We start from the raw sequence: 15,774 nt of genomic DNA on the forward strand, positions 1-15,774 counted from the left end.
CCCCTACCTCTGTGTGTCCTGCCTGGGATTGGTCAGTTCCCCTGTCTCTGTGTGTCCTGCCCTGGGATTGGTCAGTTACCCTGTCTCTGTGTGTGTGTGTGTGTGTGTGTGTGTGTCCTGTCCTGGTATTGGTCAGTTCTCCTGTCTCTGTGTGTCCTGTTCTGGGATTGGTCAGTTCCCCTGTCTGTGTGTGTGTGTGTGTGTGTGTGTGTCCTGTCCTGTCCTGTTATTGGTCAGTTCCCCTGTCTCTGTGTGTCCTGCCCTGGGATTGGTCAGTTCCCCTGTCTGTGTGTGTGTGTGTGTGTGTGTGTGTGTGTCCTGTCCTGTCCTGGTATTGGTCAGTTCCCCTGTCTCTGTGTGTCCTGTCCTGGTATTGGTCAGTTCCCCTGTCTGTGTCCTGCCCTGGGATTGGTCAGTTCCCCTGTCTCTCTCTGTGTCCTGTCCTGGTATTGGTCATTCCCCTGTCTCTGTGTGTCCTGTCCTGGTATTGGCCAATTCCCTGTCTCTGTGTGTCCTGCCCTGGGATTGGTCAGTTCCCTGTCTCTTTGTGTCCTGCCCTGGGATTGGTCAGTTCCCTGTCTCTCTCTGTGTCCTGTACTGGTATTGGTCAATTCCCCTGTCTCTGTGTGTCCTGTCCTGGGATTGGCTTGTTCCCTGTCTCTTTGTGTCCTGCCCTGGGATTGGTCAGTTCCCTGTCTCTCTCTCTGTGTCCTGTCCTGGTATTGGTCAGTTCCCCTGTCTCTGTGTGTCCTGTGCTGGGATTGGCTTGTTCCCTGTCTCTCTCTGTGTCCTGCCCTGGGATTGGTTAGCCCCCTGTCTCTGTGTGTCCTGCCCTGGTATTGGTCAGTTCCCTGTCTCTGTGTGTCCTGTCCTGGTATTGGCCAATTCCTTGTCTCTCTCTGTGTCCTGTCCTGGTATTGGCCAATTCCTTGTCTCTTTGTGTCCTGTCCTGGTATTGGCCAATTCCTTGTCTCTTTGTGTCCTGTCCTGGTATTGGCCAATTCCTTGTCTCTTTGTGTCCTGTCCTGGTATTGGTCAGTTCCCCTGTCTGTGTCCTGCCCTGGGATTGGTCAGTTCCCCTGTCTCTCTCTGTGTCCTGTCCTGGTATTGGTCATTCCCCTGTCTCTGTGTGTCCTGTCCTGGTATTGGCCAATTCCCTGTCTCTGTGTGTCCTGCCCTGGGATTGGTCAGTTCCCTGTCTCTTTGTGTCCTGCCCTGGGATTGGTCAGTTCCCTGTCTCTCTCTGTGTCCTGTCCTGGTATTGGTCAATTCCCCTGTCTCTGTGTGTCCTGTCCTGGGATTGGCTTGTTCCCTGTCTCTTTGTGTCCTGCCCTGGGATTGGTCAGTTCCCTGTCTCTCTCTCTGTGTCCTGTCCTGGTATTGGTCAGTTCCCCTGTCTCTGTGTGTCCTGTGCTGGGATTGGCTTGTTCCCTGTCTCTCTCTGTGTCCTGCCCTGGGATTGGTTAGCCCCCTGTCTCTGTGTGTCCTGCCCTGGTATTGGTCAGTTCCCTGTCTCTGTGTGTCCTGTCCTGGTATTGGCCAATTCCTTGTCTCTCTCTGTGTCCTGTCCTGGTATTGGCCAATTCCTTGTCTCTTTGTGTCCTGTCCTGGTATTGGCCAATTCCTTGTCTCTTTGTGTCCTGTCCTGGTATTGGCCAATTCCTTGTCTCTTTGTGTCCTGTCCTGGTATTGGCCAATTCCTTGTCTCTTTGTGTCCTGCCCTGGGATTGGTCAGTTCCCTGTCTCTGTGTGTCCTGTCCTGGTATTGGCCAATTCCTTGTCTCTTTGTGTCCTGCCCTGGTATTGGTCAGTTCCCTGATGTGTTATTAATTCCCCGGACAGGGCCTGTTAAAGGCAAAGAGGCTGAACAACCTCATAGCCGGCGTTCAGAACAAGGAGCTCCGCCTGTACAAGGAGTGGTCCTACACCACGGCCGGTGGTCAACACGCCCCCTTGACCCTCAAATCGCTGCGCTCCCTCAATCCCGGAAAGAACACCGGAGCCGTGGTGGTTGGGAAGGTCGTCTTCAGCCTGACCGATGAGGAGAAAGTCCCGTTGTGAGTAAACCGAGTATCACCGGCGACCGGCGGCGTGGGGGAGACGGTGTTAATGGGGGGTCTCTCCCTGGTCAAAGGGGAACGGCGTTATCGGGGGTTGTGGGGGGGGGGTGGTGGTCTCTCTCCCCGGTGAGAGGGGGACTGGTGAGGGGGAGACGGTGTTATCCAAGCCTCTCGATGGTGGGGGGGGGGGGGCGGTGTTATCGTCCGAGCGAGGCGTTGCCAGATTTCGCAAGCGACATTAAGGCTCAGTCTGAGTCCGTCTTGTCGCGTTCAGGGGTCCTGGCCCCGCTGTTGATGACCCAAGCGATCCTCAGTCTTCTGGGACCAATGCTGATCCCGCAAGCTACTTCCCGACAGCGGCACTTCTCCGGCATGTCTTGCCCATTTTACCGGGATCTTGCTGTGCGCGCGCTGGCAGCTGTCTGACCTCTGGCTCAGCAGCAAATGCCCCTCCGAGACGCTCCTCATCGCTGGCCAGTTCTCCGGCGATTCCTGAGATTGTGACCGGCGCTGGAATGTACAGCAGGCTCGATGGGCAGAATGGTCTGCTGTTCTACCCCTTCTCTCCTCCACCGCCCCCCCCCCCCCCACCATCGTTACAAACGCAGACCCGTTCCTATCTATCATCCAACCTCCCCCTCGCCTGAGGCAGTTCGTCAGGCCTGTCGCTCGTCTCTGGACAAGGACCAGGTCTCGGGGAGACATCGAGAAACAATCCTCCCTTCAGGATGAGACCGGTGTCAGGGAGCTGTCAATATACTCACCTCCTGACCACCCACGCCAGAGCCTGTCCACCATCTACACGGCACAAGTCAGGAGTGGGATGGGACACTCCCCACTTTGCCTGGATGAGTTGCAGCTCCCACGACACTCGAGAAGCTCGACACCGTCCAGGACAAAGCAGCCCCCCACCCCCGCTCGATCGGCCCCCCCATCCACAAACATTCACTCCCTCCACCCACCGACACACAGTAGCAGCAGAGTGTGTACCATCTACAAGATGCACTGCAGCAACTCACCAAGGCTCCTTCGACAGCGCCGCCCAAACCCACGACCTCTACCATCTAGAAGGACAAGGGCAGCAGACACATGGGGAACACCCACCACCTGGAAGTTCCCCCTCCGAGCCCCTCACCATCCCGACTTGGAAATATATCGGCCGTTCCTTCACTGTCGCTGGGTCAAAATCCTGGAACTCCCTCCCTAACAGCACTGTGGGTGTACCTACACCACAGGGACAAAATCCTGGAACTCCCTCCCTAACAGCACTGTGGGTGTACCTACACCACAGGGACAAAATCCTGGAACTCCCTCCCTAACAGCACTGTGGGTGTACCTACACCACAGGGGACAAAATCCTGGAACTCCCTCCCTAACAGCACCGTGGGTGTACCTACACCACTGGGGACTGCAGCGGTTCAAGAAGGCGGCTCACCCACCACATTCTCAAGGGGGCAATTAGGGACGGGCAATAAATGCTGGGCCCGGCCAGTGACCCCCCGCATCCCCGTGAACGAATGTAAGGATACATAGCGTTAGCCTGGAATAAATCCAATGGAGATTTCAGGAGCACCTTCTTTACCCAGGGAGTGGTGAGAATGTGGGACTCACGACCACAGGGAGTGGGTTGAGGGGTATTGTGTCGATGTGTTTCGGAGGGGAAGCTGGAGAAACACAGGCTGGAGAAAGGAATGGGGGGGTTCTGGTGATGGGGTGTGGTGAGGAGGGGGTGGGAAGCCGCTCGTGTGGAGCAGAAACAGCAGCGCATTCTGGTTACGGGGCCATTTGCAGGCCTGTAAAGACGACGCCCGGGCCTGCGGGTATCTGCCGGTCCTGCGGTGTTTGACTGGTCTCCTCTTGCCCCCGCAGCACCTTCGGGCTGATCGATGGGGAGGGCAGCTGTTTGGCGGTGATGGTGTACAACATTGCTGAGAGCTGGGGGGTCCTGATCGGAGACACGGTGGCTGTTCCTGAACCGCAGCTCAAACATCACAGCATCGAGCACACCGGCAAGGTGAGTGTGACAGGGTGAGCACGCTGTCGTCACTGTGTGTATCCACCACCCCCCTCACAGGGTTAGCACACTGTCGTCACTGTGTGTATCCGCCCCCCCTCATAGGGTTAGCACACTGTCGTCACTGTGTGTATCCACCCCCTCACAGGGTTATCACACTGTCGTCACTGTGTGTATCCGCCCCCCCTCACAGGGTTAGCACACTGTCGTCACTGTGTGTATCCACCCCCTCACAGGCTTATCACACTGTCGTCACTGTGTGTATCCACCCCCTCACAGGCTTATCACACTGTCGTCACTGTGTGTATCCACCCCCTCACAGGGTTATCACACTGTCGTCACTGTGTGTATCCACCCCCTCACAGGCTTATCACACTGTCGTCACTGTGTGTATCCACCCCCTCACAGGCTTATCACACTGTCGTCACTGTGTGTATCCACCCCCTCACAGGGTTATCACACTGTCGTCACTGTGTGTATCCACCCCCTCACAGGGTTATCACACTGTCGTCACTGTGTGTATCCACCCCCTCACAGGGTTATCACACTGTCGTCACTGTGTGTATCCACCCCCTCACAGGGTTATCACACTGTCGTCACTTTGTGTATCCGCCCCCTCACAGCGTTATCACACTGTCGTCACTCTGTGTATCCACCCCCTCACAGGGTTATCACACTGTCGTCACTGTGTGTATCTGCCCCCTCACAGGGTTATCACACTGTCGTCACTGTGTGTATCCACCCTCTCACAGGCTTATCACACTGTCGTCACTGTGTGTATTCACCCCCGCCCCCTCCACAGGGTTATCACACTGTCGTCACTGTGTGTATCCAACCCCTCACAGGGTTATCACACTGTCGTCACTGTGTGTATCCACCCCCTCACAGGGTTATCACACTGTCGTCACTGTGTGTATCCACCCCCCTCACAGGGTTATCACACTGTCGTCACTCTGTGTATCCACCCCCTCACAGGGTTATCACACTGTCGTCACTGTGTGTATCTGCCCCCTCACAGGGTTATCACACTGTCGTCACTGTGTGTATCCACCCCCCTCACAGGGTTATCACACTGTCGTCACTGTGTGTATCCACCCCCTCACAGGGTTATCACACTGTCGTCACTGTGCGTATCCACCTACCTCACAGGTTTATCACACTGTCGTCACTGTGTGTATCCGCCCCCCTCACAGGATTATCACACTGTCGTGCTTTACCTGTTACCGGGTGTCTCGCTGTCTCTCCCTGTTACCGGGCGTCTCGCTGTCCCCCTGTTACCGGGTGTCTCGCTGTCTCCCCTGTTACCGGGCGTCTCGCTGTCCCTCCTGTTACCAGGTGTCCCCCCTGTTACCGGGTGTCTCACTGTCCCCCCTGTTACCGGGTGTCTCTCTGTCTCCCCCTGTTACCGGGCGTCTCGCTGTCCCCCCTGTTACCGGGCGTCTCGCTGTCCCCCCTGTTACCGGGCGTCTCGCTGTCCCCCCTGTTACCGGGCGTCTCGCTGTCCCCCCTGTTACCGGGCGTCTCGCTGTCCCCCCCTGTTACTGGGCGTCTCACTGTCCCCCACTGTTACCGGACGTCTCACTGTCTCTCCCTGTTACTGGACGTCTCGCTGTCCCCCCGTTACCAGGCGTCTCGCTGTCCCTCCCCTGTTACCGGGCATATCGCTGTCCCCCTGTTACCGGGCGTCTCGCTGTCCCCCTGTTACCGGGCATCTCGCTGTCCCCCTGTTACCGGGCGTCTCGCTGTCCCCCTGTTACCGGGCGTCTCGCTGTCCCCCTGTTACCGGGCGTCTCGCTGTCCCCCCTGTTACCGGGCGTCTCGCTGTCCCCCCCCGTTACTGGGCGTCTTGCTGTCTCCCCTGTTACCCGGCGTTTCGCTGTCCCCCCTGTTACCGGGCGTCTCGCTGTCCCTCCTGTTACCGAGTGTCTCGCTGTCCCCCCTGTTACCGGGCGTCTCGCTGTTCCCCCTGTTACCGGGCGTCTCGCTGTCCCCCCTGTTACCGGGCGTCTCGCTGTCCCCCCTGTTACCGGGCGTCTCGCTGTCCCCCCTGTTACTGGGCGTCTCGCTGTCCCCCCTGTTACCAGGTGTCTCGCTGTCCCTCCTGTTACCGGGTGTCTCGCTGTCTCTCCTGTTACCGGGTGTCTCGCTGTCCCCCCTGTCACCGGGCGTCTCGCTGTCCCCCCTGTCACCGGGCGTCTCGCTGTCCCCCCTGTTACCGGGCGTCACGCTGTCTCTCCTGTTACCGGGCGTCTCGCTGTCCCCCCCTGTTACTGGGCATCTCGCTGTCCCCCCTGTTACTGGGCGTCTCGCTGTCCCCCCCTGTTACCGGGCGTCTCGCTGTCCCCCCTGTTACCGGATGTACCCCCTGTTACCGGGCGTCTCGCTGTCCCCCCTGTTACCGGGCGTCTCGCTGTCCCCCTGTTACCGGGCGTCTCGCTGTCCCCACTGTTACCGGGTATCTCGCTGTCCCCCTTTTACCGGGCGTCTCACTGTCCCCCTGTTACCGGGCGTCTCGCTGTCCCCCCTGTTACCGGGCGTCTCGCTGTCCCCCCTGTTACCGGGCGTCTCGCTGTCCCCCTGTTACCGGGTGTCCCCCCTGTTACCGGGCGTCTCTCTGTCCCCCCTGTTACCGGGTATCTCGCTGTCCCCCTGTTACCGGGCGTCTCGCTGTCCCCCTGTTACCGGGCGTCTCGCTGTCCCCCCTGTTACCGGGCGTCTCGCTGTGCCCCCTGTTACCGGGCGTCTTGCTGTCCCCCTGTTACCGGGCGTCTCGCTGTCCCCCTGTTACCGGGCGTCTCGCTGTCCCCCCTGTTACCGGGTGTCTCGCTGTCCCCCCTGTTACCGGGCGTCTCGCTGTCCCCCCTGCTACCGAGTGTCTCGCTGTCCCCCTGTTACCGGGTGTCTCGCTGTCCCCCCTGTTACCAGGTGTCTCGCTGTCCCCCTGTTACCGGGTGTCTCGCTGTCCCTCCTGTTACCAGGTGTCTCGCTGTCCCCCCTGTTACCGGGCGCCTCGCTGTCCCCCCTGTTACCGGGCGCTTCGCTGTCCCCCCTGTTACCGGGCGTCTCGCTGTCGCCCCTGTTACCGGGTGTCTCGCTGTCCCCCTGTTACCGGGCGTCACGCTGTCTCTCCTGTTACCGGGCGTCTCGCTGTCCCCCCCTGTTACCGGGCGTCTCGCTGTCCCCCTGTTACCGGGCGTCTCACTGTCCCCCCTGTTACCGGGCGTCTCGCTGTCCCCCCTGTTACCGGGCGTCTCGCTGTCCCCCCTGTTACCAGGTGTCTCGCTGTCCCTCCTGTTACCGGGTGTCTCGCTGTCTCTCCTGTTACCGGGCGTCTCGCTGTCCCCCCTGTTACTGGGCGTCTCGCTGTCCCCCCTGTTACTGGGCGTCTCGCTGTCCCCCCGTTACCGGGCGTCTCGCTGTCCCCCCTGTCACCGGGCGTCTCGCTGTCCCCCCTGTTACCGGGCGCCACGCTGTCTCTCCTGTTACCGGGCGTCTCGCTGTCCCCCCCTGTTACCGGGCATCTCGCTGTCCCCCCCTGTTACTGGGCGTCTCGCTGTCCCCCCCTGTTACCGGGCGTCTCGCTGTCCCCCCTGTTACCGGATGTACCCCCTTTTACCGGGCGTCTCACTGTCCCCCTGTTACCGGGCGTCTCGCTGTCCCCCCTGTTACCGGGCGTCTCGCTGTCCCCCCTGTTACTGGGCGTCTCGCTGTCCCCCTGTTACCGGGTGTCCCCCCTGTTACCGGGCGTCTCTCTGTCCCCCCTGTTACCGGGTATCTCGCTGTCCCCCTTTTACCGGGCGTCTCGCTGTCCCCCTGTTACCGGGCGTCTCGCTGTCCCCCCTGTTACTGGGCGTCTCGCTGTGCCCCCTGTTACCGGGCGTCTCGCTGTCCCCCTGTTACCGGGCGTCTCGCTGTCCCCCCTGTTACCAGGTGTCTCGCTGTCCCCCTGTTACCGGGTGTCTCGCTGTCCCTCCTGTTACCAGGTGTCTCGCTGTCCCCCCTGTTACCGGGCGCCTCGCTGTCCCCCCTGTTACCGGGCGCTTCGCTGTCCCCCCTGTTACCGGGCGTCTCGCTGTCGCCCCTGTTACCGGGTGTCTCGCTGTCCCCCTGTTACCGGTCGTCACGCTGTCTCTCCTGTTACCGGGCGTCTCGCTGTCCCCCCCTGTTACCGGGCGTCTCGCTGTCCCCCTGTTACCGGGCGTCTCACTGTCCCCCCTGTTACCGGGCGTCTCGCTGTCCCTCCTGTTACCAGGTGTCCCCCTGTTACCGGGCGTCTCGCTGTCTCCCCTGTTACCGGGTGTCTCGCTGTCTCCCCTGTTACCGGGCGTCTCGCTGTCCCTCCTGTTACCGGGTGTTCCCCTGTTACCGGGCGTCTCTCTGTCCCCCCTGTTACCGGGCGTCTCGCTGTCCCCCCTGTTACCGGGCGTCTCGCTGTCCCCCTGTTACCGGGAGTCTCGCTGTCCCTCCTGTTACCAGGTGTCCCCCTGTTACCGGGCGTCTCGCTGTACCCCCTGTTACCGGGTGTCTCGCTGTCTCCCCTGTTACCGGGCGTCTCGCTGTCCCCCCTGTTACCGGGCGTCTCGCTGTCCCTCCTGTTACCGGGTGTCCTCCCTGTTACCGGGCGTCTCGCTGTCCCTCCTGTTACCAGGTGTCCCCCTGTTACCGGGCGTCTCGCTGTCTCCCCTGTTACCGGGTGTCTCGCTGCCTCCCCTGTTACCGGGCGTCTCGCTGTCCCTCCTGTTACCGGGTGTCCCCCTGTTACCGGGCGTCTCTCTGTCCCGCCTGTTACCGGGCGTCTCGCTGTCCCCCCTGTTACCGGGCGTCTCGCTGTCCCCCTGTTACCGGGCGTCTCGCTGTCCCTCCTGTTACCAGGTGTCCCCCTGTTACCGGGCGTCTCGCTGTACCCCCTGTTACCGGGTGTCTCGCTGTCTCCCCTGTTACCGGGCGTCTCGCTGTCCCCCCTGTTACCGGGCGTCTCGCTGTCCCTCCTGTTACCGGGTGTCCTCCCTGTTACCGGGCGTCTCTCTGTCCCCCCTGTTACCGGGTGTCCCCCCTGTTACCGGGTGTCTCTCTGTCCCCCCTGTTACCGGGTGTCTCTCTGTCCCCCCTGTTACCGGGCGTCTCGCTGTCCCCCCTGTTACCGGGCATCTCGCTGTCCCCCCTGTTACCGGGCGTCTCGCTGTCCCCCCTGTTACCGGGCATCTCGCTGTCCCCCCTGTTACCGGGTGTCTCGCTGTCCCCCCTGTTACCGGGCGTCTCGCTGTCCCCCCTGTTACTGGGCGTCTCGCTGTCCCCCTGTTACCGGGTGTCCCCCCTGTTACCGGGCGTCTCTCTGTCCCCCCTGTTACCGGGTATCTCGCTGTCCCCCTTTTACCGGGCGTCTCGCTGTCCCCCTGTTACCGGGCGTCTCGCTGTCCCCCCTGTTACTGGGCGTCTCGCTGTGCCCCCTGTTACCGGGCGTCTCGCTGTCCCCCTGTTACCGGGCGTCTCGCTGTCCCCCTGTTACCGGGCGTCTCGCTGTCCCCCCTGTTACCGGGCGTCTCGCTGTCCCCCCTGTTACCGGGCGTCTCGCTGTCCCCCCTGCTACCGAGTGTCTCGCTGTCCCCCTGTTACCGGGTGTCTCGCTGTCCCCCCTGTTACCAGGTGTCTCGCTGTCCCCCTGTTACCGGGTGTCTCGCTGTCCCTCCTGTTACCAGGTGTCTCGCTGTCCCCCCTGTTACCGGGCGCCTCGCTGTCCCCCCTGTTACCGGGCGCTTCGCTGTCCCCCCTGTTACCGGGAGTCTCGCTGTCGCCCCTGTTACCGGGTGTCTCGCTGTCCCCCTGTTACCGGGCGTCACGCTGTCTCTCCTGTTACCGGGCGTCTCGCTGTCCCCCCCTGTTACCGGGCGTCTCGCTGTCCCCCTGTTACCGGGCGTCTCACTGTCCCCCCTGTTACCGGGCGTCTCGCTGTCCCTCCTGTTACCAGGTGTCCCCCTGTTACCGGGCGTCTCGCTGTCTCCCCTGTTACCGGGTGTCTCGCTGTCTCCCCTGTTACCGGGCGTCTCGCTGTCCCTCCTGTTACCGGGTGTTCCCCTGTTACCGGGCGTCTCTCTGTCCCCCCTGTTACCGGGCGTCTCGCTGTCCCCCCTGTTACCGGGCGTCTCGCTGTCCCCCCTGTTACCGGGCGTCTCGCTGTCCCCCTGTTACCGGGAGTCTCGCTGTCCCTCCTGTTACCAGGTGTCCCCCTGTTACCGGGCGTCTCGCTGTACCCCCTGTTACCGGGTGTCTCGCTGTCTCCCCTGTTACCGGGCGTCTCGCTGTCCCCCCTGTTACCGGGCGTCTCGCTGTCCCTCCTGTTACCGGGTGTCCTCCCTGTTACCGGGCGTCTCGCTGTCCCTCCTGTTACCAGGTGTCCCCCTGTTACCGGGCGTCTCGCTGTCTCCCCTGTTACCGGGTGTCTCGCTGCCTCCCCTGTTACCGGGCGTCTCGCTGTCCCTCCTGTTACCGGGTGTCCCCCTGTTACCGGGCGTCTCTCTGTCCCGCCTGTTACCGGGCGTCTCGCTGTCCCCCCTGTTACCGGGCGTCTCGCTGTCCCCCTGTTACCGGGCGTCTCGCTGTCCCTCCTGTTACCAGGTGTCCCCCTGTTACCGGGCGTCTCGCTGTACCCCCTGTTACCGGGTGTCTCGCTGTCTCCCCTGTTACCGGGCGTCTCGCTGTCCCCCCTGTTACCGGGCGTCTCGCTGTCCCTCCTGTTACCGGGTGTCCTCCCTGTTACCGGGCGTCTCTCTGTCCCCCCTGTTACCGGGTGTCCCCCCTGTTACCGGGTGTCTCTCTGTCCCCCCTGTTACCGGGTGTCTCTCTGTCCCCCCTGTTACCGGGCGTCTCGCTGTCCCCCCTGTTACCGGGCATCTCGCTGTCCCCCCTGTTACCGGGCGTCTCGCTGTCCCCCCTGTTACCGGGCATCTCGCTGTCCCCCCTGTTACCGGGCGTCTCGCTGTCCCCCCTGTTACCGGGCGTCTCGCTGTCCCTCCCCTGTTACCGGGTGTCTCGCTGTCCCCCCCCGTTACTGGGCGTCTCGCTGTCCCCCCTGTTACCGGGCGTCTCGTTGTCCCCGTTACCGGGTGTCTCGCTGTCGCCCCTGTTACCGGGTGTCCCCCCTGTTACCTGGCGTCTCGCTGTCCCCCCTGTTACCGGGTGTCTCGCTGTCCCCCCTGTTACCGGGCGTCTCGCTGTCCCCCCTGTTACCGGGTGTCTCGCTGTCCCCCCTGTTACCGGATGTCTCGCTGTCCCCCCTGTTACCGGATGTCTCGCTGTCCCCCTGTTAACGGGTGCCTCGCTGTCCCCCTGTTACCGGGTGTCTCGCTGTCCCCCCTGTTACCGGGTGTCTCGCTGTCTCCCCTGTTACCGGGCGTCTCGCTGTCCCTCCTGTTACCGGGTGTCCCCCCTGTTACCGGGCATCTCTCTGTCCCCCCTGTTACCGGGTGTCCCCCCTGTTACCGGGTGTCTCTCTGTCCCCCCGTTACCGGGTTTCTCTCTGTCCCCCCCCGTTACTGGGCATCTTGCTGTCTCCCCTGTTACCCGGCGTCTCGCTGTCCCCCTGTTACTGGGCGTCTCGCTGTCCCCCCTGTTACCGGGCATCTCGCTGTCCCCCTGTTACCGGGCGTCTCGCTGTCCCCTTGTTACTGGGCGTCTTGCTGTCCCCCTGTTACCGGGCGTCTCGCTGTCCCCCTGTTACCGGGCGTCTCGCTGTCCCCCCTGTTACCGGGCGTCTCGCTGTCCCCCCTGTTACCGGGCGTCTCGCTGTCCCCCCCATTACTGGGCATCTCGCTGTCTCCCCTGTTACCGGGTGTCTCGCTGTCCCCCTGTTACCGGGCGTCTCTCTGTCCCCCCTGTTACCAGGTGTCCCCCCTGTTACCGGGTGTCTCTCTGTCCCCCCTGTTACCGGGCGTCTCTCTGTCCCCCCTGTTACCAGGTGTCCCCCCTGTTACCGGGTGTCTCTCTGTCCCCCCTGTTACCGGGCGTCTCGCTGTCCCCTTGTTACTGGGCGTCTCGCTGTCCCCCTGTTACCGGGCGTCTCGCTGTCCCCCCCTGTTACCGGGCGTCTCGCTGTCCCCCTGTTACCGGGCGTCTCGCTGTCCCCCTGTTACCGGGCGTCTCGCTGTCCCCCCTGTTACCGGGCGTCTCGCTGTCCCCCCCCCATTACTGGGCGTCTCGCTGTCTCCCCTGTTACCGGGTGTCTCGCTGTCCCCCTGTTACCGGGCGTCTCTCTGTCCCCCCTGTTACCAGGTGTCCCCCCTGTTACCGGGTGTCTCTCTGTCCCCCCCTGTTACCGGGCGTCTCGCTGTCCCCCCTGTTACCGGGTGCCTCGCTGTCCCCCTGTTACCGGGTGTCTCGCTGTCTCCCCTGTTACCGGGCGTCTCGCTGTCCCTCTTGTTACCGGGTGTCCCCCCTGTTACCGGGCATCTCTCTGTCCCCCCTGTTACCGGGTGTCCCCCCTGTTACCGGGCGTCTCTCTGTCCCCCCTGTTACCGGGTGTCTCTCTGTCCCCCCTGTTACCGGGCGTCTCTCTGTCCCCCCTGTTACCAGGTGTCCCCCCTGTTACCGGGTGTCTCTCTGTCCCCCCTGTTACCGGGCGTCTCGCTGTCCCCTTGTTACTGGGCGTCTCGCTGTCCCCCTGTTACCGGGCGTCTCGCTGTCCCCCCCTGTTACCGGGCGTCTCGCTGTCCCCCTGTTACCGGGCGTCTCGCTGTCCCCCTGTTACCGGGCGTCTCGCTGTCCCCCCTGTTACCGGGCGTCTCGCTGTCCCCCCCCATTACTGGGCGTCTCGCTGTCTCCCCTGTTACCGGGTGTCTCGCTGTCCCCCTGTTACCGGGCGTCTCTCTGTCCCCCCTGTTACCAGGTGTCCCCCCTGTTACCGGGTGTCTCTCTGTCCCCCCTGTTACCGGGCGTCTCGCTGTCCCCCCTGTTACCGGGTGCCTCGCTGTCCCCCTGTTACCGGGTGTCTCGCTGTCTCCCCTGTTACCGGGCGTCTCGCTGTCCCTCTTGTTACCGGGTGTCCCCCCTGTTACCGGGCATCTCTCTGTCCCCCCTGTTACCGGGTGTCCCCCCTGTTACCGGGCGTCTCTCTGTCCCCCCTGTTACCGGGCATCTCGCTGTCCCCCCTGTTACCGGGTGTCTCGCTGTCCCCCCTGTTACCGGGCGTCTCGCTGTCCCCCCTGCTACCGAGTGTCTCGCTGTCCCCCTGTTACCGGGTGTCTCGCTGTCCCCCCTGTTACCAGGTGTCTCGCTGTCCCCCTGTTACCGGGCGTCTCGCTGTCCCTCCTGTTACCAGGTGTCCCCCTGTTATCGGGCGTCTCGCTGTCCCCCTGTTACCGGGTGTCTCGCTGTCCCCCCTGTTACCGGGTGTCTCGCAGTCGCCCCTGTTACCGGGCGTCTCTCTGTCCCCCCTGTTACCGGGCATCTCGCTGTCCCCCCTGTTACCGGGCGTCTCGCTGTCCCCCCTGTTACCGGGCGTCTCGCTGTCGCCCCTGTTACCGGGCGTCTCGCTGTCCCCCCTGTTACCGGGCGTCTCGCTGTCCCCCCTGTTACCGAGCGTCTCGCTGTCCCCCCTGTTACCGGGCGTCTTGCTGTCCCCCTGTTACCAGGCGTCTCGCTGTCCCCCTGTTACCGGGCGTCTCGCTGTCCCCCCTGTTACCGGGTGTCTCGCTGTCCCCCCTGTTACCGGGCGCCTCGCTGTCCCCCTGTTACCGGACGTCTCGCTGTCCCCCCCTGTTACCGGACGTCTCGCTGTCCCCCCTGTTACCGGGCGTCTCGCTGTCCCTCCCCTGTTACCGGGTGTCTCGCTGTCCCCCCTATTACTGGGTGTCTCGCTGTCTCACCTGTTACCGGGCGTCTCGCTGTCCCTCCTGTTACCGGGTGTCCCCCCTGTTACCGGGTGTCTCTCTGTCCCCCCTGTTACCGGGTGTCTCTCTGTCCCCCCTGTTACCGGGTGTCTCTCTGTCCCCCCTGTTACTGGGTGTCTCTCTGTCCCCCCTGTTACCGGGCGTCTCGCTGTCCCCCCTGTTACCGGGCGTCTCGCTGTCCCCCCTGTTACCGGGCGTCTCGCTGTCCCCCCTGTTACCGGGCGTCTCGCTGTCCCCCCTGTTACCGGGCGTCTCGCTGTCCCCCCCCATTACTGGGCGTCTCGCTGTCTCCCCTGTTACCCGGCGTCTCGCTGTTCCCCTGTTACTGGGCGTCTCGCTGTCCCCCCTGTTACCGGGCGTCTCGCTGTCCCCCCTGTTACCGGGCGTCTCGCTGTCCCCCTGTTACCGGGCGTCTCGCTGTCCCCCCCCATTACCGGGTGTCTTGCTGTCACCCCCCCGTTACCGGGCGTCTTGCTGTGTCCCCCTGTTACCGGGCGTCTCGCTGTCCCCCCTGTTACCGGGCGTCTCGCTGTCCCCCTGTTACTGGGCGTCTCGCTGTCCCCCCTGTTACCGGGCGTCTCGCTGTCCCCCCTGTTACCGGGCGTCTCGCTGTCCCCCGTTACCGGGCGTCTCGCTGTCCCCCCTGTTACCGGGCGTCTCGCTGTCCCCCCTGTTACCGGGCGTCTCGCTGTCCCCCCTGTTACCGGGCGTCTCGCTGTCCCCCCTGTTACCGGGTGTTTCGCTGACCACCACCCCCCCCCCCCCGTTACCAGGTGTCTTGCTGTCCCCCCTCTGTTACCGGGTGTCTCGCTGTCTCCCCCCCCCTTGTTACCAGTTGTCTCGCTGTCCCCTTGTTACCGGGTGTCTCGCTGTCCCCCCCCCAGTTACCGGGTGTCTCGCTGTCCCCGCTCTGACTGGATGTAACTCACTCTGTGTTGGTTCTCTTCCCCAGTGCTTATCCTTCAGCAGTATCCGGGTGGAGAGTCCTCTGGTCCTGGTGGTGAACGGGAAGAAGCAGAGTTTGAGCAGCCAGGCCGCTGCGGTGGTGGCTTACAAGCCTCAGACCGAGTAGGGGGTGGTCAGGCGGCCGGAGCCCCTCTCCCCACCTCTCGGGATTCTCCGGCACTGCTCCCTCCACCTTCAGCGTACAGTCGTCGCCTGCGCCGGCCCTGGGGGCTGTGTGGATCTTGAAGTATTATCCAACTCTGGGGGCTTGGTGCTGCCGTCTGGACCCCCGAATTGAGCCAAAGCCTTGTAGTTTGGTGGTGGGAGGCGGGGTGGGTTTGAACCTGGTTGAAGGGGAACCAACTGTCCGGATAGAGGCCGAGTCATTCAGTGTTAATGGAGGGGAACTATCGATGGGGCAGGTCAGCTGTGGCCCAGATGCTTGTTCATGTGTGAGGCGTGGAATTGAATCGACACAGGGGTTCCAAGAGGCTAGAATCACGCTTAGCCTTTAGATGTTTGTCAGACTCCCACAGATACCGCCATTTTCCCCAGGGAACCCGGGGAGATATGGCCTTATCCCACCCCCCCCCCCACAAAGACCTCCTGGAGATATGGCCATATCCCCCTTCAGGGATCTCATGGAGATATGGCCATATTCCACCCTACCCCCGCCCCCCCCCCCCCCCCCCCCCCCCCCCCCCCCCACCGACCCCCCCTCCAACAGGGCCCTTCTGCAGATATGACCATATCCCCCAGGGATCTCCTGGAGATATGACCATACCACCCACCACCCCCACCGACACAAGGACCTCCTGATATGTGCCACATCCCTCTGGGGCCTCCTGCAGATATGACCATATCTCCCAGGGAT

At 62.7% G+C, this 15,774-nt stretch overlaps 1 protein-coding gene across 1 annotated transcript in view; it reads left to right on the plus strand.

Annotated features, from left to right (window-relative positions):
- The window catches only part of LOC121270129 (tetratricopeptide repeat protein 5-like), a 62,095-nt gene extending 46,528 nt beyond the window's left edge, over window positions 1–15,567 (plus strand). The window contains exons 8-10 of the mRNA XM_041175446.1: window positions 1,843–2,057; window positions 3,930–4,074; window positions 14,908–15,567. Coding sequence (XP_041031380.1) covers window positions 1,843–2,057; window positions 3,930–4,074; window positions 14,908–15,027 — 480 coding nt within the window. The 3' untranslated portion in view covers window positions 15,028–15,567. The remainder of the gene's footprint in view (window positions 1–1,842; window positions 2,058–3,929; window positions 4,075–14,907) is intronic.
- Window positions 15,568–15,774: the final 207 nt, after the last annotated feature.

Source organism: Carcharodon carcharias, chromosome 27, assembly GCF_017639515.1.
Source record: "Carcharodon carcharias isolate sCarCar2 chromosome 27, sCarCar2.pri, whole genome shotgun sequence".
NCBI lineage: Eukaryota > Metazoa > Chordata > Chondrichthyes > Lamniformes > Lamnidae > Carcharodon > Carcharodon carcharias.